At 44.8% G+C, this 24,517-nt stretch overlaps 1 protein-coding gene across 1 annotated transcript; it reads right to left on the bottom strand.

Moving 5' to 3' along the window:
* Positions 1-5,327: 5,327 nt before the first annotated feature.
* IFT46 (intraflagellar transport 46) lies at positions 5,328-24,209 on the bottom strand. Its single transcript, XM_038535983.1, has 12 exons — positions 24,082-24,209; positions 23,264-23,360; positions 19,361-19,440; positions 14,680-14,810; positions 11,993-12,067; positions 11,758-11,851; positions 11,403-11,531; positions 9,825-9,946; positions 9,410-9,476; positions 6,676-6,736; positions 6,301-6,386; positions 5,328-5,820 (listed from the first exon to the last, which is right to left on the bottom strand). The coding sequence occupies exons 3-12, from the start codon at positions 19,403-19,405 to the stop codon at positions 5,725-5,727; spliced, it is 906 nt and encodes a 301-aa protein (XP_038391911.1). The 5' UTR covers positions 19,406-19,440; positions 23,264-23,360; positions 24,082-24,209; the 3' UTR covers positions 5,328-5,724.
* Between the last annotated feature and the right edge of the window lie 308 nt (positions 24,210-24,517).

Here is a 24,517-nt window from a genome sequence, read left to right as displayed (position 1 = left end):
TAGTCTAGCACAAAGTATATTTTTCCCTTGTTGATATGTTTTATAATCCTTCTCATGTTACTACCTAGGACAGTGCTGAGCACACAGTAAATTTAATAAACTCGACTGAGTGAATGTTACGTGTCTGTCTCATTTCTTATATATGGTTTTAAAATGAAATCTTTGGGATCCCTGGGTGGCGCAGCGGTTTGGCGCCTGCCTTTGGCCCAGGGCGCGATCCTGGAGACCCGGGATCGAATCCCACGTCGGGCTCCCGGTGCATGGAGCCTGCTTCTCCCTCTGCCTGTGTCTCTGCCTCTCTCTCTCTCTGTGTGACTATCATAAATAAAAAAATAAATAAATAAAAAAAAATAAAAAATAAAAAAAAAATAAAATAAAATAAAATGAAATCTTTGAGGGACCCCTGGATGGCTCAGCAGTTGGCTCAGAGCATGATCCCAGGGTCCCAGGATCGAGTCCCACATCGGGCTCCCTGCATGAAGCCTGATTCTCCTCCCTCTGCCTGTCTCTGCCTGTCTCTGTCTTTCATGAATAAAATAAATAATCTTTAAAAATAAATAAAAATGAGAGTTTTTTTTTAAGATTTTATTTATTTATTCATGAGAGACACAGAGAGAGAGAGAGAGGGAGAGACACAGGCAGAGGAAGAAGCAGGCTCCCTGCAGGGAGCCCGATGTGGGACTTAATCCCTGGACCCCAGGACCATGACCTGAGCAAGGGAGATGCCCGACCACTGAACTACCCAGGAGTCCCAAAATGAAATCTTTGAATCACACAGTGAATAGAGGAAACACCGGTGTCCCACTACTCTGTTGGATCTTCTCACTTTACCTTGTTTGCTTCAGATCTTTTATTTTTAAAAATAAGTAATGTTATTTCTTTAATTACATTGTTCTCAATGGCTAGGCTGGCATTTTCTGTTTGGGGAGAGCAGAGCAGGGATCCTAGCTCTCCACCTGGTGTCTGAGTCTCACTTGGCAGACTCCCCGTCTCTCGTCTCTCAAGAGTGTGGCTAAACCATGCTGAGCTCTTGTTCTGATTAGAGGTACAGGAGGCTCAGACTAGGCTGTGATTCCCCCTCCCCCCAAAATCTGGAGGATCATAAGGGGGAAAAAAGACTAGAAATGAGGTTTGGGGGCACCTGGGTGGCTCAGCGGTTGAGCGTCTGCCTTTGGCTCAGGGCGTGGTCCTGGGGTCCTGGGATCGAGTACCACGTCGGGCTCCCTGCATGGAGCCTGCTTCTCCCTTTGCCTATGTCTCTGCCTCTCTCTCCCTCTCTCTCTCTTTCTCTGTCTCTCATGAATAAACGTCTTTAAAAAAAAAAAAAAAAACCTCAAAGACATTACTTATTCATGAGAGACATAGAGGGGAAGAGGCAGGGAGAGAAGCAGACTCCCAAGAAGTTAGGCTTGTCATGTGGGTAAAACTATGTGAAGAGATTAAGTGCCACAAAATGTAGTATGTAGTGATGACGTTACGAAGTATAAGTTTTCCACTAGGCCTCTTAAGACTTCATTTGTCTACTTTCTCCCTACCACAAGATCCTCATTTTCTATAATCCCCCAAGTTAAACTGGAAAATCAGTCTGCTTGCTGTGCTGTATCCAGGGTTCCAGAAGTCCCTCTTCTTCTTTTAAGATTTTATTATTTATTCATGAGAGACGGAGGAAGAAGCAGGCTCCTTGGCAGTTGGAATCATGACCTGAGCCAAAGGCATACACTTAACCAACTGAGCCACCCAGGTGCCCCGGAAGTCCCTCTTCTAACTAAACTTTTATGCAGGCAGTTTCCCTTGCTTGAAGCGTCCCTCACCTTTTCTGCTGATCCTAAGCTCTCAACACTTCGAAATAAACAAGTATTGAACACTGTATTTACACCTTCATTCCCTCCTTTATACCTATACAATGACAGTATCATAATAATTTTTAAAAATATTGTATTTACTTGGAAAGAAAGAGCACGAGTGGGATTGGGGGCAAGGGACAGAGGGAGAAGCAGGCTCCCCGTTGAGCAGGAAGCCTGAGGCAGGGCTCAATCCCAAGACCTTGGGATCATGACCTGAGCCAAAAGCAGATGCTTAACTGACTGAGCCACCCAGGTACCCCTAGGAATAGCAATTTTTAAAGATATAAATCAGCAAGGATAGATCATAGGAAAGAGAATGACATGAGACTAGGCAGCGACAATTCTGGAAGATAGTAAGTGGTAACTGATTTAGTGGGGTGGGGGGAGCCTGAAATTTGGCTGTAGAGGAGAGACAGAGACACTGATAAGAAGTGAGCCACGGGGGCACCTGGGAAACAAAGGGAGCCTGCTTCTCCCCTTGCCTCTGCCTCTCTGTCTCTTATGAATAAATAAATAAAATCTTTTTTTTTAAATTTTTTATTTATTTATGATAGTCACAGAGAGAGAGAGAGAGAGGCAGAGACATAGGCAGAGGGAGAAGCAGGCTCCATGCACCTGGGAGCCTGATGTGGGATTCGATCCCGGGTCTCCAGAATCGCGCCCTGGGCCGAAGGCGGGCGCCAAACCGCTGCGCCACCCAGGGATCCCCAATAAATAAAATCTTAAAAAAAAAAAAAAAGTGAGCCACGTACACTGGCTTATAATTTATAACTCAATTAACTGCCTAACAGTTAATTAGCATTTATAGTAACAGTTTCATAGCTAGGTTAACTGAGGTATAGATGTTAGGGGATTTTTTTCTAGGGCCACAGAGCAAGGAACCAAAGGGAGTAACCACGGGTGTTGAGGAGGAGCGAGGAGCGCACTGCGAGCGCCGTCCGGGATGCTCACCGCCTGGCTGCGCTAGACGTGCTGGAGCAGCGGGGTGCGCTCCGGCCGGGCTGACGGCTTCAGCAGGAAGCACACTGGATCCTGGTTGTTTGCAGATTCTGCCTTTGTGAATCCACTTAGGCACTGAAGTATGTGTGTGATCCCAAATCAATACATGCAGTGTTTTTTGTTTTTTGAAGATTTTATTTATTTATTCATGAGAGACACACACAGAGAGAGGGGTAGAGACACAGGCAGAGGGAGAAGCAGGCTCCATGCAGGGAGCCCGACGCGGGACTTGATCCCGGGTCTCCAGGATCACGCCCTGAGCCCAAGGCAGGCGCTAAACTGCTGAGCCACCCAGGGATCCCCCATGCAGTGTTTCACAGTTATTTGCTGGCAAGCTCAGAGCAGTGAAAGATTTAAGTCAGCCAACACCTACCTTCCCTGCTGAGGCTGGAAAGCGGGGACATTCCGCCTCTGGTTTCAGCTCTCATACTGTGAACAAGCGCTCTGTGCGCCGTCTGGGTATTGCTACGTTTTCTTACTGCTGGTGATTCTATTTAAAATGACCTCCGAGGGCAGCCCGGGGGGCGCAGCGGTTTAGCGCCGCCTTCAGCCCAGGGCGTAATCCTGGAGACCCAGGATCGAGTCCCATATCGGGCTCCCTGCATGGAGCCTGCTTCTCCCTCTGCCTGTGTCTCTGCCTCTCTCTGTGTGTCTCTCATGAATAAATTAAACCTTAAAAAAATAAAATAAAAAACTCCGAGTATAGCTGACGTGCCGTCTAGCGTTTTCTCTGCGTGAGGGCCGTGATGTGTGTTAGATAAGCTTCAGTCCAGCAGGACTTCCAGTGCTGGTGGGTGTGAGCTCAGGGAGTCCACGGTTGGTTGATGAACACAGCACGACCAGGGGCACATAGAAACCTAACCCTGTATTCCCTAGGAACGATGGTTCAGGGTTTGCTGACTGGGTGACTGTCACGGCTTTATAGAAAGAACTATTGTGGGTAACGGGGTGCCTGGCTGGCTCAGTCCGTAGAACATGTGACCCTTGATCTCAGGGTTGTGCATTCAAGCCTGGAGCATAGTTAAACAAGGTAAAATAAACAAACAACTACTGTGGATGACAAGAATCAGTGGTGTTTATTAGCGCTGACTCTCCGCTCTTGCCGAAGGAGGCAATCTGAGTGTTCCCTGAAAATGTAATGGAGTCTTTTCCCCCATGAGTTAAAGGTGAGCGTCGATGGTATCCATTTGAGAGCAGAGCACCTGGTTCCAGTAGGATGCCAAAGTGAGGCCTGAGCACGAGTGCTCCTGCTCCTCAAACCGAAGCATGATGTGAACATCACCTGGCCTCGGAGTCTGTCAGCAACAGTTCCCCTCCCATCTGTGTGTTTATTGTGTCCATACGAGGCTGACACTGTAGCATTTTAAGGTAATTCTCCTTCCTATCAGTTCTTGCCCCCACTTCCCCCTATATCAGCACTTGGATACTTTACTCATTCAGCTGCTTAAGCCAAAAAACCTGGGTGTCATCCTTAATCCCTTTCCTTCCGTCCCCCATATCCTGTCTGTCGGCAAGTCCTGTGATTATACGTCCCCTGGTTTTCTACTGTTGCCTCTCAGCCCCACACCCTCCCTTCTGTTCTGTTTGATACTGCTGGATTTCCCGGACGCCCTGGCCATTTGTTGATTTCTGCCCATGGGAGGCAGCAGCAAGACAAGAGAAGGCGGGAGAAAGGACATAGCAGCCATGACTCACGTTGCCGTAGCAGTGGGGTGAGGGTGTGTGGACTTTAGTGGCTCCGTGGTGTCCCCTCAGCAACTCAAGGCCACTGCGGCACCCTGTCTAGCTCCGGCACCTGCCGTCGATACCGCCCCTTGAACGTCTCACTCCTGCAGCACACCTTCCCTTCTCCCTTTTGCTCTGTCAGCCCTCCCAACACTTTGTGACCAGTTTCCCATATTTAACACCTTTTGTTAGAAATAACTAGCATGGGGGTGCCTGGGTGGTGCAGTCAGTTAAGTGTCTGATTCAATTTGGGCTCAGGTCATGATCTCAGGGTCGTGACATGGGGCTCCGTGCTGGGTATGGAGTCTGCTTGATTCTCTCTCTCCCTTTCCCCTCCCCCCACCCCCGAAAGAAAGAAAAGAAAAGAAAAAACTAGCAGGCTTCTGACTTCCTGACTGGAGCTTGGCTGATACAGCCTCCAAATGATTTCCCGAATCTGCCTGTCTCTGTTACTACCACCACTACCACCCTTGGCCAGGGCACAATCACCCCTGACCCGGAAACCACAACCTGACCAGTGGAGCTGGACAGGCAGGTAGCCTGTAAGGTCCCAGCAGTAACTGGTGAGAGGCCCCCAGGAAAAATAGGTTCCAGAAGATGACTGCCCTCTACTGCCAACCCTGGAGGAGTGAGACGTGATCTTTCACAAAATTGATTTGCTGAAGCTACTATTCATTTAATGCCATCACTGGGCCTGATCCTTATCTCCACCTTATGTTTAGTCTGTCTTTTCTCTTTCATATTATGGAACAGCAGGACAACGGAAAGATAGAGCATTTTATTTGGAAAATCTTTGCCAACTAATTTTAGGAATGAAAGAAAAGAATTGCATCGCTATCTCAAAGAGAACATCTTTTAAGCCTTCCTCCCAGCCTGAGCACCCTGGAACCCCACACATCCAATCCTTCTATTTTATAACTCAAGTCCCCACAGCAGCATAGATACATAATTCCCGTGGCAAGAAAACCCGAGATGAGCAGAAGCCATTCACGGAAGGCACACAGAGAGGCAGAGGGCAGCAGGACATCGGCGTCCCCGCAACAGGCTGTGGTGCGGCATGGCCGCCGTGTGGCCGCCGTGTAGCTGGTGGCTGTCTCTCCTCAGTTGGGGGACAGGAGCCAGCTCAGATTCAGAACGGGGAGACCTGGGGGTTGTCTCAGTTGAGGGTTAATGTCTCTGCATCTCCAGCTTGGGAAGAGGGGTTGGATGGAGGGGTGAATCCTTTCTTGCCTTCAGCTAGAGCTTTAAAATGCTGTGAGGGAAGAGGAGAGGGTACATGGCGTATTTGGTGTGCTGGCTGCTATAGCTGAGCAACAACTAACCTCTTTACAACTTGTGAAACTCCCGATTTTTTCCCCATTCTACTTTCAGAACAATTCCTTGGTGTTTTCTTTTTAAAAAACAGCTAGGAATCTGCCCAAGATGAACCCCTTTTTTCCTTCTGCCCTGCTTCCATTCACTGAGCCACATGGTTCTCCCATAAGAATGAGTGTCCCTCGCAGACCCTCCCAGGCCTGGCCACCCCCAAGGCCCACAGCTCTTCTGCTCCCCTTCCTGTGAAAGCCCCACCCCTCCTGCTTGCTGTTCTGTGAATGACGGGAAGGGTCATTCTGTGAAAGACGGTTAACTCTTGCAGGAACGTCCTCCCTAGTCTAAGGACAAATCACAGCCAACTGGGAGGAGTGGAGACGCTCCACACCACAGCAGAAGGCACCCTCTCCGCCAGTCTCACCTGGGAGTTCTTGAATTCCGAGTAGAGGGAGAAGAGCAGGTGCAGGGACTGAATCCGACTCTTGTAGATGGGGATGTCTAGGATGGCTGAAACCAAGAACTCCCGTGAGCAGAACCAAAGGCAACTGGGAATCATGGGGTGTTCCTGGTTAGGACAGCCACGCCTCTCCCAGATGGGATGTGCCGCTCTGACTCGGCGGGGTGTGTGTGTGTGTGTATGTCACAAAAGCCCAAATACCACCTTCAGTGCCACCAAACTGCAAAGTGTCTTAAAGCGAGAGCTATAACTCAAGATGCCATCTTTCTCAGAGCAAAGGAGCAAAGCCCACAATGTATTTGTCCAGAGATGGGGACAAGGAAGGGGTGGAAGGCTTACCACAGATCATGTCAATGTACTCGGCCAGGCTGCAGTCAATCTCGGCTGTGGGCAAGCTCACCTAGGAGGGGCACGGGACAGACCAAAGTCAGGTGGCTAACCTTTCAGAGGGATCAGCCCCAATCCCTTTCTCTCTGAAGGAAGAGAGCTCCTAGCATGAGGCGTGTCATGGGCTGAATCCCCCCAAGTTCACATAGTGAAGTCCTAATGTCTCCTACCTCAGAATATTACTGTATTGGAGACACAGTCTTAAAAGAGATAATTACACTGAAATGAAGTCATTAAGGTTGACCCTAATCCAGTATGACTGGTGTCCTCGTAAGAAGAGGAAGTCAGGACACAGACACACACAGGAAAGACGGCCAGGGCAAAGGCCCTGCAGGAAATTAACTCTGCCGACAGCTTGACCTCAGAATTGTAGCGTCCAGAAGTGTGAGAAGCTAAATGTCTGTTGTTTAAGCCACCCAGTCTGTGCTCCTTTGTCATGGAAGCCCCAGCAAATAACACAAGATGCTTTTTTCCCCTCTTGGATCAGTAAAAAGGAATTGGTCACATTCATTAACCACCATAGTAGCAGATGATCTAAAAGGACAAAAAAATTATAAGTAAACTACACTGCCAAGCTATCTTTCTGTGTGTATTTGTGAAGAAGGAGCTGACCTTAGGCTCTGGCCAAGTATTTATGAGTGCTCGCTGTTACAATGCCTAATGGGCCTGGGAAACGATAGGAACAGAAAAAATGGACATGACATATTAGGTGACAGGCTCTGGATCTAAACAAGTCATACTGTAAGTTTAAAAACCATTGGCTTTGGGGGATCCCTGGGTGGCGCAGCGGTTTGGCGCCTGCCTTTGGCCCAGGGCGCGATCCTGGAGACCCGGGATCGAATCCCACGTCGGGCTCCTGGTGCATGGAGCCTGCTTCTCCCTCTGCCTATGTCTCTGCCTCTCTCTCTCTGTGTGACTAACATAAATAAATTAAAAAAAAAAATTAAAAACCATTGGCTTTGTCAACAATTCTGTTCTTTACAAAAATTAGAGTGTGTGTAGTTCTGCAGCTTCCTCTTTTCACTTAATATGTAATTGATATTTTTTCCATATCAGAGGAAAATAAGGTCAAATAACATTCTTTTGTTTAAATATTTCACCAAATGAACGTACTACAATCTATTCACTTCCCTAATCATTTTTCCTCATCTACAGCTTTAAAATGCTAAGGAAAGAAATTGTTTTCAAATTCTCTTTTACAACAATTCCTCCATTAAATAAACGTACTAAAAACTTCTGTCTTCATGGAGCTTATATTTTAATAGGGAGAAACAAAACCCAAAATACATAAGGAATAGAGTATGTCAGAAGGTTAAGTATTAGAAAGGCAGAGAAAGAGGGTAAGGAACATGGTGTGGCTGGTGTAGTGATTTTAAATAGGATGACCAACAACCTATTAACTGTGTTTGCTCAGTTTCCTTTTCTTGATATGGAAGAGCTCTTTGCTTGAACAGTAATCTTGTCATATGTAAATACACATTTAAATTTCTTTTTTTTAGTCCATCACTCTTTTAAGTTTTGTGGGTTTTTTATTTTATTTTTTTATTTATTCATGGAAGACACAGAGAGAGAGAGAGAGAGAGAGAGAGAGAGAGAGAGAGAGAGGCAGAGAGAGAAGCAGGCTCCATGCAGGGAGCCCGATGTGGGACTTGATCCCAGGACCCTGGGATCATGCCCTAAGCCAAAGGCAGACGCTCAACCACTGAGCCAACCAGGTGTCCCAAGTTTGTTTAATGGTAACTATTGGTACTTAGAACTCTATTTTTGAATCTAAACTATCACATTTTCCCCACTGTGACTTTAAGTTTCTTAAAAACAAAAGAAATGAAGACACAAAAGAGTACAATTAGATTTAGACAGCACACAAAATAGGCAAGGGTGGTTTATGCTGTTAGAAATCAGGAGAGTGATTATGTTGGGAGATGGGCACAGTGGGCTTCTAGGATGCCAGTGATGTTCTATGTTTTGACCTGATGTGTTCGTTACACAAAGGTGTCCAGTTGCTGAATGTATTATGTATGTCTCTGATTGTGAATTATACTCCAGTTAAAAAGTGAATGATAATAAAAATATAGGAAGAGAGGGGCACATGGCTGGCTCAGTAGAGCACATGACTCTTGATCTTGGGGTTTTAAACGTGAGCCCCATGTTGGGAGTTTAAAATCTTCAAAAAAGAAAAACTTAAGGGGTTCCTGGGAGGCTCAGTCAGTTAAGTGTTAGATTTTTTTTTTTTTTTTATGATAGTCACACAGAGAGAGAGAGAGAGAGAGGCAGAGACACAGGCAGAGGGAGAAGCAGGCTCCATGCACTGGGAGCCCGACGTGGGATTTGATCCCGGGTCTCCAGGATCGCGCCCTGGGCCAAAGGCAGGCGCCAAACCGCTGTGCCACCCAGGGATCCCAAGTGTTAGATTCTTGATTTCGGTTCGGGTCATGATCTCAGGGTCGTGGGATCGAGCCCCTGCTTCAGGCTCTGTACTCAACGGAGTCTGCTTCTCCCACTCTCCCTCTGTCCCTCCCCTTGCTTGCATGCTCCTACTTCCTCTCTCTTTCTCTCTCAAATAAATAAAAATATTTAAAGGTGATCAATTAAAAAAAAAAAAAAACTAAAAAAGACACAGGAAGAGAGCCAACACTGGGCCCTCAAGCAAAGGCCATACTTTTGTAGCTCCTATTCCTCTGCTTACCTTGCCCAAGAGCTCTTCAAACTCTGGAGACCATTCCTGCATCAGCGTGTCAATATCAGGCATAGGCCTGCATGGACAGAGGTAAGTATAAATAAGCACGTGGAGCAATGACATCAGCAACCCTGGGTCAGGAGATTCTAGTAGGGAGGGTGGTGGTTGGTCGGCCACAGAAAGATTTCAGAACACAACCTGACAGACTTATCCAGGGTCTAGGGTCTGGGGGAATGGCTAAGCAATAATATCAGATAAATCAGTCTTTACATCTGCAGTCTCAGCCAGGAGCTGCCAGGACCCACAGGACCTGAGGTTAATCCAGTATGTCCTCAGCCTGTGGGCCCTCCTTTCAGAAGCAATGGGTCTGCAGGTGGTAAAGGTTAATAGGGGTTACCGTGGGGAAGAGGGTGGTATTTCTTACCTGGTATAGTGCACGGTTGCAGGGGGCTTTGAACGGTGTAACTCTGAGATGCTCTCAATCCATGTGTCAATGGCTTTGGGATTCTTCTCTGCATCTTCTAGGCTCTTTACTTTCATATGTTGCTAGAAAAATAAGGGGAAACCCTGGCTGATGGCATTAAAGTACCTCCCTTATTCTAACAGGATGGCTCAAATGCTGCTATTCTGTATACAGCAGGTAGCTGTTGAGTGGGGAAGCCTGACAGCAGGCAATGAAGATGAGAGGGAAGGTCTGGTATAATATGGCTGGAGCCATGCAAAGGGGGCAGGTGAACAGGATAGAACTGACCACAGTGGGATGGTATGTCACACTGCGAGCACAGCTGGAGTAAATAAGATGGACAATAAGTGTTGGGGAGGATGTGGAGCAACTAGAACTCTCATTCTTTGCTCGTGGGAGTGTAATATGGTTCATCTACTTTGGAAAACAGTTTGGCAGTTCCTCAAAATGTGAAGCAGTTTGCACAGGGCCCAGCAATCCTACTCCTACATACGTGCTCCTACGTAACAATATATGCCCGTGCAAAAACTTGTACATACATACAAGTTTATAGCAGCATATTAATAAAAGTGGAAACACCTGGAGCATGGGTAAACACAATGTGGTATGTCCATACCATGGAATATGGTTCAGCCATAAAAAAAGGAGGGAGGATTTTACTCAAAAAAATAAAAAATTGGGGAATCCCGGGCTGGCTTAGCGGTTTAGTGCCTGCCTTTGGCCCAGGGTGTGATCCTGGAGACCTGAGATCGAGTCCCACATCAGGGTCCCGGCATGGAGCCTGCTTCTCCCTCTGCCTGTGTCTCTGCCTGCCTCTCTCTCTCTCTCCCTCTGTGTCTTTCATGAATGAATAAATAAATTTTAAACATCTTTAAAAAATTAAAAAAAATAAAAAATAAAAAGCAGAATCAGATCTATAAATACATAAAACAGACTGCTGGAGGAAAGGGGGGTGGGAGGATGGGCAAAATGGGTGAATGGGAGTGAAAGATATAGGCGTCCAATGATGGAAAGAGTAAGTCATGGGAATAAAAGGGCATAAGGAATACAGTAAAAAATGGTGTTGTAATAGCACTGTGTGGTGACAGATGGGAGCTACACTTGTGAACACAGCATAGTGTATAAACTTGTCGAATCACTGTGTTGTACACCTGAAACTACCCTAACATTGTATGTCAACTCTACTCAAACAGAAAATAAAGAAGAAATGAAGTACTTAGCAGAGTTTAGGAGCAGTGGGGAATGAGGAGTGACTGCTAGTGGGTATGAAGTTTCTTTCTACAATAATAAAAGTGTTCTTAAATTAGATAGCAGTGATGTTTGCACAGCTCTGTGAATACACTAAAAATCACAGAATTGTAAAATCGGAAAGAACAAATTTCATGGTAAGTATCTCTCAATGAAACTCTTTTAAAAATAGGGCTGGCCTGAAACCATAGCCATTCCTTTTGATAGGCAGGAAATCAACCGCACAGGCAGCAGCACAGCCTCAGCTCCTGGCCCTCTCCAGCAGGGGCCCGTAGTAGACTGGTGTCTTACTGTAATGTTGTGCTGCTTAGAATTCTCCGTTAACCAGAGTGAGAGCACCGTAGGGTCTGACTGCTTTGTAGAAGGCTCATCCAATACCAACAGGCCAAGGTTGTCAGGCTTTCCATCAGGACGTGGGACCTGGTTAAGAAGAGAAAGGAACAAAGAGTAAAAAATGGGTAATAATCAAGTATTACCTAAATAGCAATGTGTAGAATTTGGAGAGCAAAGTTAAGAACTCCAGGGAAATGAAGAATATATATCAAGGTACCCAGAGCTAGCCAAGGAAATTCATTGAATTGTTAACAGTATTAGAGGGATCTGAGGAAACACCTAGGAAGTAATTTTTAGGATGTTCCAGCTGTACCTTTAAGAATGCGTCAATATCCCCAACAGCAGGGATAAAATCAGGAATGAAAGGTTTAAGCTTGTGGTCCAGGTCAATCAACTGAGGTGTGTACCTAGGAGACATTGCCAAGGGAAGGTAGAGAAAATCAGAGAAATGGACTTTCCTGTCCAGCCTAAAAAAATCTAGGATGGGCCTGTTTTAGACTAGAGGTGGGAAAGGGGTGGGGGTCATGGGAGGAGGGCTTAGCGCTCACCTGCTGATATACTGGAAGAGTTCCTTAATCTCAGCTGAAACTGACAAATGTTCATAATCTGCAGGATCATAGGCCCTGGGGAAAGGAAAATATGGTTCTTGGTGGCCAGAGAAGAGCAGATATGGCTGAGCCCCGGTTTAGCCCCCTGGTCACTTTGACCAAACCCTGTGACTCTGAACCTGGTTTCTGCCCCGTGCACGTCTGCCTTTCCTGGGTGGTTTGCAAGGTCACTTTAAAATGGATTATAGGGATCCCTGGGTGGCGCAGCGGTTTGGCGCCTGCCTTTGGCCCAGGGTGCGATCCTGGAGACCCAGGATCGAATCCCACTCGGGCTCCCGGTGCAAGGAGCCTGCTTCTCCCTCTACCTGTGTCTCTGCCTCTCTCTCTCTCTCTCTCTCTGTGTGACTATCATAAATAAATAAAAGTTTAAAAAAAATAAAATGGATTATAATTAGCTCAGTTACCTCTGACAAAGAATAAAAGAGCTGAGGAAAATTCAAAACGTTTTTTAAGTAATTCAGAATATAGCATAAATTGTTTCCTTTTTTTGAATGAAAGGGATGAGGAAAAAGTACAGCATGAAATTTTAATTTTTTTTAATTGAGGTAGAATTGACATGACATGAGATTTTAATTTCTGACATGAAAATAATTTGCCCCAAGAAAAATAAGAAACAAAATACCTAACACTTGAGAGATGGTTAGGCATATCTAGTTGAATACTGTGTAGTTATTATTATTTTTAATTTTTAAGTAAGCCCTATCCCCAGTGTGAGGCTTGAACTCATAGCCCAGAGGTTAAGAGTTGTACATGCTACCACTGAGCCAGCTAGGAGCCCCAAATATTGTATAGTCATTAAAAAGCACTTGTATTGATATAGGAAATGTATACAGAAAAAAATAGTAGAACACATTAATTAAGTAAAATGTAATGAACATTGGCAAAGTACATAAGTGACTTGGAAAGTTATTAATAAAGTCTTTCTGGGGAGAGTAGCTTAAAAATTAAATATATTACTAACATGAAATTTCTATTTCCCCAGATTATAATATATGAAAGCAGGATATGGGGCAGCCTAGGTGGCTCAGCAGTTTAGCGCCACCTTCAGCCCAAGGCGTGATCCTGGACACCCGGTATCGAGTCCCACATCCGGCTCCCTGCATGGAGCCTGCTTCTCCCGCCTGTGTCTCTGCCTCTCTCTCTCTCTCTCTCTGTGTGTCTCTCGTGAATAAATAAATAAAATCTTAAAAAAAAAGAAAAGAAAGTAGGATATGATCATGATGCAAATTGGGAAGCATGAAAAGTCAGTCTGGGATGAAACCTTTGTCTCATTTACTTAGTGTCTACCTGCAGGTGGAAGATCCAACTTTTTATTTTTATTAAACTACTTAAATAAATGATACATACAGATATAAAAGGAAAAGTACAAAATGTATAAAGTGAGGAGTTGTGGCTCACTTCCACCCTTGGCCCCTTGCCACCAGGTCCCCCCTCCAAAGTAATCTCTATTATTAGCCTCTAGTGTTTCTTAGCAAGAGTCTCTGTAATACTTGTTTTAAAACACATAGTAGCACAGCATAAACATTCTTTTATATCTTTTTAAAATTTTACTCTCTTGGAGATTGTTCTTTACAGTGTATGGAGTGCTGCCTTATACTTTTTTTTTTAAGATTTTATTTATTTGTTTATTCATGAGAGAGAGAGAGAGAGAGAGAGAGAGAGAGAGAGAGAGAGAAAGCAGAGACACAGGCAGAGGGAGAAGCAGGCTCCACGCAGGGAGCCCGATGTGGGACTCAATCCCAGGTCTCCAGGATCATGCCCTGGGCCGAAGGCAAGCGCTAAACCGCTGAGCCACCCAGGGATCCCCTGCCTTATACTTTTTAATGGCCAGATGGAATTCTACTGATTGGCTACAACATCATTACTTTGTTTAACCAGTAATGGTATTTGAAATGGATGGGCCTTAAAAGCCACTTATCTAAACCTCTAGGGGTGAGTCATGACTCAACTAGCACAAGGGCTGGAACAGCATATGGAGATTATTATTTTTTTAAGATTTTCTTTTATTTATTTGAGAGAGACAAAGCACAGTGGTGGTGGTGGTGGTGGTGGTGGTGGGGAGCTTTCTTGATCCCAGGACCCCAGGATCATGACCTGAGCTAAAGGCAGATGCTTGCTTACCTGACTGAGCCACTCAGGCACCCCTGGGTAAGGAGATTTTTTACTGAAGCATCACCCAGGAACATCTGCCTCCATGTGGGGCTCCTGAAGTCCTTATTCTCCACCCCTCCAAAAAGGAGCTGAGCCTAAAGCAGAAATGGTCCTGTGCAGATATGTTTTCCTTGCTAAATAGAATTGCTTAGGGATGTACATACATTTTATTTTCCGTTTCCCAGAATGAGAGCTCCTTGAAGGCAGGGACCATCTTTTAGATTTACTCAGCAAATCCTCATGAACCCCCCAAACCCAAAAATGTTTCAGATGATGCAAATGACATCACAGGACTCAGTGAAGCAGTGCAGCCCAAAAAGGAGGAAAATTCATTGTTGGTTTCTGAGACATCTGAAAATCCTACTAAGTAGGGGAGATCAAGAGAGATGCTAGAATTTCACTCCCAACTCATCTCTTCCCAGGCCAGTGTATTCCTCCCTGGCTTGGGGGATCCTCAGCTAGGGGGCTTTCCTCACCCTTCCAGAGGGGCCCCATGCTCTTCATCATCATCATCTTCATCAGATTCTGTCTCAGATGAGTCGTCATCATCATCATCATTTTCACTGAAGCCTCGTTGAGGTGTCAGCTGTGAGGTCTTTTTCTTCTCCTGAGATGGGGCAGGGCAGGCAGAGAAGGCACCACATAAAAAGCAGCTTAGTGTACCCATGCCCCGAGCCCTCCTACTGCTCCCACAGACACCCTCCCGCCTGGCACCAATTCACCAGAAAGAGAAGGTGGCGCTCCCCAGAAAGGCCCCAAGGACTTTCATTTACTCCTGCCTAGCTACAAACTGGGTCCTCACTTTCTACAACCATATTCTATTTTTCTCCTTGAGGCTTCTGTATAAACTTTATCTAATAATTATCTATTTTGTCTGTTACTTAGGAGACCCTCAAAACTATGCATAAACTTATCTATTCAGCTTCAACTCCAAAAGTTAGGGGCTTTTAAAGAAGCAGAAGGTAACTGTGATGAGTTATTTTGGAAGGAAATGGGGGACCATGAAGTTGGAAGACAAATTTAAGGAATCTTCATACTCATAAGGATCACAGGAAATCTAGCATTTAATCTGCAAGATGGCCCAGCATAAGTTGCTTCTAACTATCTGAAGAAGGTTCATAATTAACCCTGTGCCTGAATTACGACCAGCAGTTCCAGACTGTGGGTCTTCTTCCATTCAGTCACACTTCTCCTCGGTAGGAACCTGACCTACTCATACTTCCCTTCCCTTCTTCGAAAGTTAAATGCAATGACATGTTATATCTAAAGATAAGAGACTCTCCCGCTCTTGGCATTAAAATCTACCTTTCTGAGCTTCTGGTTCTTTAAGTATCATCCTCTCCTCTCAAGTGTACGAGGTGGAGTCTGGTTTGGGGACTTGCAGGGGCATTGGGATGGGGTCCATGTCCTTGCCTCTGTGGCCTGCAGCCTATGGTATGCCCTCACGACCTGAAGGATAACCAATTGGCACCCTTTAAAAGTAGGTTTTGAGGAGCCCCTGACTGGCTAAGTTGGTAGGGCATGTGACTCTTGATCTCAGGGTTGTGAATCCATTTATTTATTTATTTATTTATTTATTTATTTATTTATCTATTCATTTATTCATTCATTCATTCATTCATTTATTTATTTTTTAGGGTTGTGAATTTAAACCCCTTGTTGGGCACAGAGCTTACTTAAAAATAAACAAACAAATAAATAACTTAAAAAATAAAAGTAGGTTTTTGAAAGCTTGGTTTCCATATGCCATATGGCTTTTTCTTTTTTAAGATTTTTATTTATGGGATGCCTGGATGTCAGCAGTTGAGCGTCTGCCTTTGGCTTGGGGCATGATCCCAGAGTCCTGGGACTGAGTCTCACATCAGGCTTCGTGCATGGAGCCTGCTTCTCCCTCTGCCTGTGTCTCTGCCTCTCTCTGTGTCTCTCATGAATAAATAAATAAAATATATTTTTTAAATTTTATTTATTTATTTGAGAAAAGAGAGCACAAGCCAGGAGGAGGGGCAGAGGGAGAGGAAGAAGCAGACTTTCTGTGGAACAGGGAGCCCAATGTGGGGCTCAGTCCCAGGACCCTGAGATCATGACCAAAGGCAAAGGCAGACACTTAATTTACTGAGTCACCCAGGTGCCCTGCCATATGGCTTATACTGAGGTTAAGAGATGTTTGGTTCTAGGTTTAAAAATTATTTAACGTTTCTCTTACAGTAAAGCAACCATTGGCATATTAAAAAAATTGTGACAATACAATACATCAAAAATGCTTCTGGTCATGTGTTCTTTTAAGCATAACGGATTTATTATACATGGATTAGGATATATTTTAACTAATCCGTAATATGTGTGTGACAAATGACACAAAGTTGCGCAATTTATTTAGTGACTATGCTTTATTGGTATACATTGATAAGAATCTCATAGTGGTGTGGGTTTCTTATTTTTTGTTTTTTGTTTTTTTTAGAGAAAGGAGGTAAGGGTAGGGAGAGGGGGAGAGAGAATCTTAAGCAGGCTCCACACCCAGTGTGACCCCAATGCAGGCGGGTTGGGGGAGTGTTTAGATTTCACACCCTGCTGACCCAAGCCAAAATCAAGGGTCAGATGCTTAACCAACTGAGCTACTCAAGTGCCCCAAAGTGTTCTTTCTTTCTTTTTTTTTTTTTAAGATTTATTATAAAAAAAAAATTATTTATTTATTTATTTATGACAGACAGAGAGAGAGAGAGAGAGAGGCAGAGACACAGGCAGAGGGAGAAGCAGGCTCCATGCAGGGAGCCTGACGTGGGACTCGATGCCGGGTCTCCAGGATCACGCCCTAGGCTGAAGGTGGCACTAAAGCCCACTGGGGCTGCCCAGAGAATGTTCTTTCTTAATTCAAAATCTGCCAAAGCTATCCTTGTTAGGGAAAGGAGCTTTTTAAGAATACCTGATGGTCAATTTTAAGATCATTCAAAAATAGATCCTTTCTGCTGATTCTGGTTGCACACTGAATTAGATAAATGAGTCTTGAACATTGGCCACAGCATGATGGAGACTAGAAAAATTTAGGGTGAATGTACAAAATTAGAAGGTCAGTTTAGGAAACTGCTCACTTTTACTTTGGTTCTTCAAAGCTATGCTTTGCAAAATCTCTAATCTAAAGGCAGAGGGGCTTTATATGCCACAGACAAATGCCTAAATACTTTGTGCATAAAATGTTAAAATAGCATACTAGGGACGCCTGGATGGCTCAGCAGTTGAGCGTCTGCCTTTGGCTCAGGGTGTGACCCTGGAGTCCTGGGATCAAGTCCCACTTCGGGCTCCCTGCATGGAACCTGCTTCTCTATGTCTCTACCTCTCTGTGTGTGTCTCTCATGAATAAATAAATAAAATCTTAAAAAAATAATAATAAAAAAATAAAACAGCATACTAGTCACAAAATGGGACTACTTTATTTGCTTTTTAAAAAAGATTTATTTATTTACAGAATAGGAGAGAGTGCATCAGCATGCACCCTTGAGTGAGGGGAAGGGGCAGAGAAGACAACTCCACTAAGCAGGAGCTAGAAGTAGGGCTCAGTCTCATGACCCTGAGATCGTGACTTGAGCTAAAATCAAGAATCAGACACACAACTGACTGGGCCATCCAGGTACCTCTACTTTATTTTTTTAATACTTTATTTATTATATTTTTCTCTCATAAATAAATAAATAAATAAAATCTTTTTTTTTTTTAATGGGGGCGGGGCAGCCCGGGTGGCTCAGCAGTTCAGTGCCGCCTTCAGCCCAGGGCATGATCCTGGAGACCTGGGATTGAGTCCCAGGTCGGGTTCCCTGAGTGGAGCCTGCTCCTCCTCCCTCTGCCTGTGACTCTGCCTCTCTCTTTCTCTGTGTCTGTCATGAATAAATAAATAAAATCTTAAAAAAAATAAAATAAAATAAAATAAAATAAATGTGACCTTTTAGGCTTTTTATGCAATTAATCTACATTACTACAGCTTTTTGCATAGTATACTTCAAATATCATTCTTCATATGTTTGCAAAGCTCCTGTTCTTAAAAGACAATTCAAATGTAACCATCAGGGCTCCTGGGTGGCTCAGTATGCTAAACCTCTAACTCTTAGGCTCAGGTCATGATCTCAGGGTCGTGAGATGGAGCCCTGTGTGGGGTCCTCTGCTGAGTGGGAAGTCTGCTTCTCTCCTTCTCCTTTTGCAGCCCCCCAAATAAATATATCTTTTTTAAAAAAAGTAACTGCTGGATTACGTGCTAAGACTGAACACAATGGCTGTTAAGCAGAACACGTGCACAGCTTCAAGGTCCTGCCTAGAGCTGTAGGCATCTCTCCTATCTTTCATACAGAAACAGAGTAATCCTCTAGGTTCACAGAACAACAACAAAATGACATCTGGGTCTTAAAACTTCAAAATTAAAGTCTCTTTCATAAAATATTGGAGGTATCCCAAATGTTGACAATGAACAGATGTCTAGACCAATAATTCCAAACTTGCTTTATCCTAAGAATTACTTGGAGTGCTTGCTAAAAATATAAACACTCAGGCTTTTATCTTCAAGATTCTGATTCAGTAGATTTAGGTGGGAACTACTGGAAATATATATTGTTAAAGATAAGTATCCTACTTGATTCTTACAATCAGTGAAGTCTGCAAAACACTGGCCTGTATTATATGAAATTCCTCACAAAAAGTCAGCTGTAGGAGCACCTGGGTGGCTCAGTGGTTGAATATCGGCCTTTGGCTCAGGCAGTGATCCCAGAATTGTGGGATTAAGTCTCACATCGGGCTGCCCTAGGGGAGCCTGCTTCTCCCTCTGCCTATCTATGTCTCTGCCTCCCTCTGTGTCTCTCATAAATAAATAAATAAATAAATAAATAAATAAACAAACAAACAAACAAACCTAAAAAAAAAAGAGTCAGCTTAAGAGTAGGCTTTACTCCTGAAGGAATCAAAATCTTATTTTTTTTTTTTTTAAGGAATCAAAATAAGGAATCAAAATCTTAAGACTTTGCTCCTGATTTTCCTACATGAGCTCAAAGGTACCCAACCCAACCCAACCCCTGGAGGTGAGTATTCAAGAAATGTTTACTACTGAATACTGTTACCTCAGACTAACTACCAACAGCTCAAAGGAAGAAACTCCACGAGAAGCTGTGGGTTGTACTACACCTTGTTGTTTTCCTCTTCATACTCATCACTGCTGTTGTCAGCCATAGTCTTGTTAGGAAGATGGGTGGAATGAAGAAGTCCTTGGAAAAAGAATTTTCCCTTTAGATCATTCAGATGGTTTTTAAAGACAAGCATTTCTAGTTTATAATATTTTATGTTCTATTTATGGAACAGGGCCTATAAACATCTAGTTAAAGGAGACTGAATTCTAGTCATGGCTCTGTTGACTCAATTCAGGATATATTTACTAAGCATTGATGTGCATAAGGCATTAGGTTAGACATTATACCAGTTGATTATTTGCTGTTTTATAAATCATATAAAGTCTGCCCTTAGTTTACACATTGGTAAAATGAGGTTAGTAATTAGTAAAGTGACAAGAGGGCTGGATTAATAGAAGATTGGGAATTGAAGAACAACTCTATGACGTGGACAAAATGACTTAGTCTGAATCTCGGTATTCCCAGGTCTGAAGGAAGACAGTAATATTTATCACTCAGGACTGTTGTAAGGATCAAATGACAATACTCAAGTGAAAGGAATTGACCCAGCTCCTGGCAAATAATAAATATAAAACTGAATCAGTGTCCAGACAATAAGAGCAATAAAAATATTCTGAAATTAAAGTATAATCAGATATAAGATAGTAACTGGCATGAAAACCATGTTCAATGATTGCTTTTTTAAAAAGATTTATTTATTTGGGGGGGGGGCAGAGACAGAGAGGGAGAGAGTCCTAAGCAGACTCTGCACTGATCGTGGAGCCCGACCTGGGGCTCGACCTCATGACTCCAAGACCACAACTTAAGCCAAAACCAAGAGGCAGATGCTCACCCAACTGTGCCACCCAGGCACCCTCTGTTCAATGATTTCTAAATCGAATCAATGCCAATTAAACACCATTTTTCAACCTACTACATTGCCCAAACTGAAAACAAATAACGCCCATTGCAGGCAAGATTCTATACATGCTCAAATAAAAACCTTGTCTAGGTGTGTGTGTGTGTGTGTGTGTGTGTGTGTGTGTATATATATATATATATATATATATATATGAAAGATTGAAAGCAGGAACTCAAACCTTGTCTAGGTGTGTGTGTGTGTGTGTGTGTGTGTGTGTATATATATATGAAAGATTGAAAGCAGGAACTCAAATATTCATTCATAGCAGCAGAGTCACAATACCCAAAGGGTAGAAAACCCAAGTAACCATCAACAGACAAGTGGATAAACAAAATGTGGTTATACAGAGATTCCCTGGGTGGCGCAGCGGTTTAGTGCCTGCCTTTGGCCCAGGGCGCGATACTGGAGACCCCGGATCGAATCCCACGTGAATCCCACGTCGGGCTCCCGGTGCATGGAGCCCGCTTCTCCCTCTGCCTGTGCTCTGCCTCTCTCTCTCTCATTTTTTTATGATAGTCACACACACAGAGAGAGAGAGAGAGAGAGAGAGAGAGGCAGAGACATAGGCAGAGGGAGAAGTGGGCTCCATGCACCGGGAGCCCGACGTGGGATTCGATCCGGGGTCTCCAGGATCGCGCCCTGGGCCAAAGGCAGGCACTAAACCGCTGCGCCACCCAGGGAATCCCAAATAAATAAAAATTTTTAAAAAATGTGGTTATAGGGGATCCCTGGGTGGCGCAGCAGTTTGGTGCCTGCCTTTGGCCCAGGGCCTGATCCTGGAGACCCGGGATCGAATCCCACGTCAGGCTCCCGGTGCATGGAGCCTGCTTCTCCCTCTGCCTGTGTCTCAGCTTCTCTCTCTCTCTCTCTGTGACTATCATAAAGAAAAAAAAAATTAAAAAAAAATTAAAAAAAAATGTGGTTATACATACAACACAATTCAGCTACAAAAAGGAAGGAAATGAACACAGGCTATGGTATGGATGAACCTCAAAAACATTATGCTAAGTGAAAGAAGCCAGACATAAAAGAGTAAATGTTGTATGATTCTACTTTTGTGGAATACGGAATAGGTGAAATCATAGATAACAAGTAGAACAGAGGTTACCAGGGGTTGCCAGGGACAGGGGAATGGGAAGTTATCATTTAATGAGTCGTTTCTGTTCAGGATGATGAAAAAGCTCTGGAAACAGTAGAGATAGTTACACCACAACGTGAATGCACTTAATGCCACTGAATTGTACACTTAAAAATTATTAAAATGGTACATTTTATGTTAGGTAGATTTACCACAATAAACAAGCAACCATAGATGTCCTCCTTGATTCCCAATTCAAGAGCCAAATCCTACCCATAGGCAATTATCTTGTATTTGCCTCCTCTCTATTCTTACTTTCCTCATCACACCCAAGTCACTTTTGCCTAAACTCAACCACTGCAACAGTCCTCCCAACTAGCTCCTGACTTTCATCATTGAACCTTTCAATCCAAGACATGCACAAAAGCAACATGACCCTTACAGCTCCTCTTGTTAGGCCTCCTGGCTACCTCTGCCTACCTCTGGCCTGCCTGCCTTTGAAGCCACTCCCTCCTACCATATGCTGGTCTTTTCCATTTCCTTAAATGAACCAAAGTTCTTTCTGGCCTGAGGTCTTTTTCACATTTCACTGCTGCTCTCTTTTCCTGGCTTACTTCTCCTCAATGTCTGGATCCTTCTTATCTTTCGGTCTCAAATGTCACCTCCTCAGGTCTTCCACGACCACTCCATCAAAAGTAGCCCCCACACCTCACCATTATTCCCCATCACATCAAACCCTTTGCCTCCATCAATGCTCTTCCCATATTTGTAATTATATCTGTTTATTCATCTGTCACCAATCTCCCATGGTTACAAGCATTGGGGCAGCAGAGTCAATGTCTCTTTTAATACAGTATACCTAGTGCCAAGCATAAGGCTGACACATGGTAAGCATTCAAAAATGTTTAGTGAGTGGGACACCTGGTGGCTTAGCGGTTGAGTGTCTGCCTTTGGCTCAGGGCGTGATCTGGGGATCTGGGATCAAATCCCACATTGGGCTCCTTGCAGGGAGCCTGTTTCTCCCTCTGCCTTTGTCTCTGCCTCTCTCTCTGTGTCTCTCATGAATAAATAAATAAAATCTTTAAAAAAATGTTTATTGAGTAAATGACGGTGTCAAGTCCTGTTAAAAGATTCCACTGAGGGCAGCCCGGGTGGCTCAGCAGTTTAGCGCTGCCTTCAGTCCAGGGCGTGATCCTGGAGACCCGGGATCGAGTCCCACCGCAGGCTCCCTGCACGGAACCTGCTTCTCCACCTGCCTGTGTCTCTAGCGCTCTCTCTGTGTGTGTGTGTGTATCTCATGAATAAATAAATAAAATATTTTTTTAAAAAAGAAAGATTCCACTGAGATTTTGCTTGGGAATGCAAGTTAAGGGCAGGTTACTGAAGCATCTTCAAAACTGAGTAAACAGGGATGCCCGGGGGGCGGGGGGGGGGGGCTCAGCGGTTGGATGCCTGCCTTCTCAGGTCGTGATCCCGGGACCCAGGATCGAGTCCCACATCAGGCTCCCTGTAGGGAGCCTGCTTCTCCCTCTGCCTGTGCCTCTGCCTCTTCCTCTCAGTCAGTGTCTCTCATGAATAAATAAACCTTAAAAAAAACAACAACTGAGTAAACAGTTCTGGTAAATTTAAACAAACAAACCACGAATCCCTGGCAGATTGTGAGCAGAGCAGTATCATGAAGCAAATGGTGACAGGGAACACTGGTCAGGTTGGAGGAAAATCCTGAATCTGAGGGGCTATGTTTCTCCCCGCTTAACTAATTAGAAAACACAAACAATGGGCAAATGTTTGCCAAACAGGACTCTGACAGGCAACATTTCCTTTATAAAATAGGAACTTCTTGGAGACCAGACCATCATGGATCCATCCTGGTCTTTGTTTTGAGAACCCTTTCTCTTCCTTCTTCTTTATTCCTCTCTTACCTTTGTGTCTTGGGGTTGGAGTATGAACACTTGCAACCTCTTCAGAGTCGTTAATCTCTAGACGCTCATCATATGTCTGGTTTTCAACAATCTTGGTCTAAGTGAAAGGAGACACGATCACAGGATATGAGCTGATTCCAAACCAGCGCTGGTTCCTCTTCCTTACCCCAGCCACCAGTTTTACATGAAACCTTCACACCACCACCACCACCACCACCACCCATTCAAATTTCCCTTAAGGCTTCTTGGCTCCAGGTCAAGGGGTTAGCTCACTCTGCGGCAGGGCTTATTTAGGAACTGTGTGTGGGCAGTCTGGCTGAGGAAGGAGGGAAGCGTGGAGGGAAAGGACAGTTAACTTAGGCAGCTGCTCCCCCAAGCTGTGGATACCGCAGAGCAGTATTCGTCTTAGACGGCAGCTCTCTCCTTAGGGTGGGTCAGTTTTCCCAAGGCTCTTGGGGTACCTCGGGGCGGGGGGGGGGGGGCGGTGAGGATGAAGAGGCTCTAGAAAATGTTGTGTCTCCGGAGTCACCTTGTTTACCTGAAGAGAGGGTAAACTCCAGTCTCTGGGTCTCATCCAATAATCCCAAGAGCATCACCCCCGTCTCCACCCCCCGCCCCCGTCTTGCAGGACGGATCCCACGGAAGCTTCCTGGGGAGTGAAGGAAGCAGAGTGGTTGCTAGTGGGGTGAAGGGAGAGGAGCAGGAACGGCTGTCAAGGCGATGGGAAGAGCTGGGAGGGCTGGAGGCAAGGGAGTCCCTTAGATCCCTCTTGGCGGGAGAAAGGGAGTGCTATTTCTGCTAGCGAGAGGGCGAATTACCTGTAGCCCTTCTGAATCCGTCTCCCCTGTATAGAAAGAACCCCAGCCTAGGGCCAGGGTCTCACCCAATATTAGGCCAGGCCACTCGAGGGGCTTCGACGTAGAGCTACCGGCCTTGTTGTCAGTCGCTAGGCAAAAAAAAAAAAAAAAGAAAAGGAAAGAAAAGATCGCGAGACTTGGTTTCAGTCTCGTGAGACCTTCTCCACTCGCGCTTTGCGTCTCTTCCAGCCGCAAAGGGATACGAGGAGGATCCGGGGGCTTTTGGATGAAGCCTCTCTAGGCAGTCTAGTCCCCCGTTTTTCTATGGTTTCCGTAAATGTGTTTGTGGCGGCACCTAGCGACCGCGGCTGGCAAAGGCGGCTGAGGAGTATCGGTCGGTTTAGCCAGCCTTCCAATCTGGAGGTACGGTGGTACGCTTCTCCGCCCAGGACAGGGC

Source organism: Canis lupus, chromosome 5, assembly GCF_011100685.1.
Source record: "Canis lupus familiaris isolate Mischka breed German Shepherd chromosome 5, alternate assembly UU_Cfam_GSD_1.0, whole genome shotgun sequence".
Classification (NCBI taxonomy): domain Eukaryota; kingdom Metazoa; phylum Chordata; class Mammalia; order Carnivora; family Canidae; genus Canis; species Canis lupus.
Note: the sequence above shows the minus strand (reverse complement) of the source record. Positions and strands in the feature narration are given on the sequence as shown.

What these genes read in the sequence shown, in the direction of transcription:
- IFT46 (XM_038535983.1), bottom strand. Translation starts at nt 19,405, where the DNA reads ATGGCTGACAACAGCAGTGATGAGTATGAAGAGGAAAACAACAAG. An exon ending in CTCTTCCAGTATATCAGCAG is followed by an intron (nt 11,852 to 11,992) that starts GTGAGCGCTAAG and finishes AATGTCTCCTAG; the next exon opens with GTACACACCTCAGTTGATTG. An exon ending in GTACATTGACATGATCTGTG is followed by an intron (nt 6,387 to 6,675) that starts GTAAGCCTTCCA and finishes TCTTGGTTTCAG; the next exon opens with CCATCCTAGACATCCCCATC.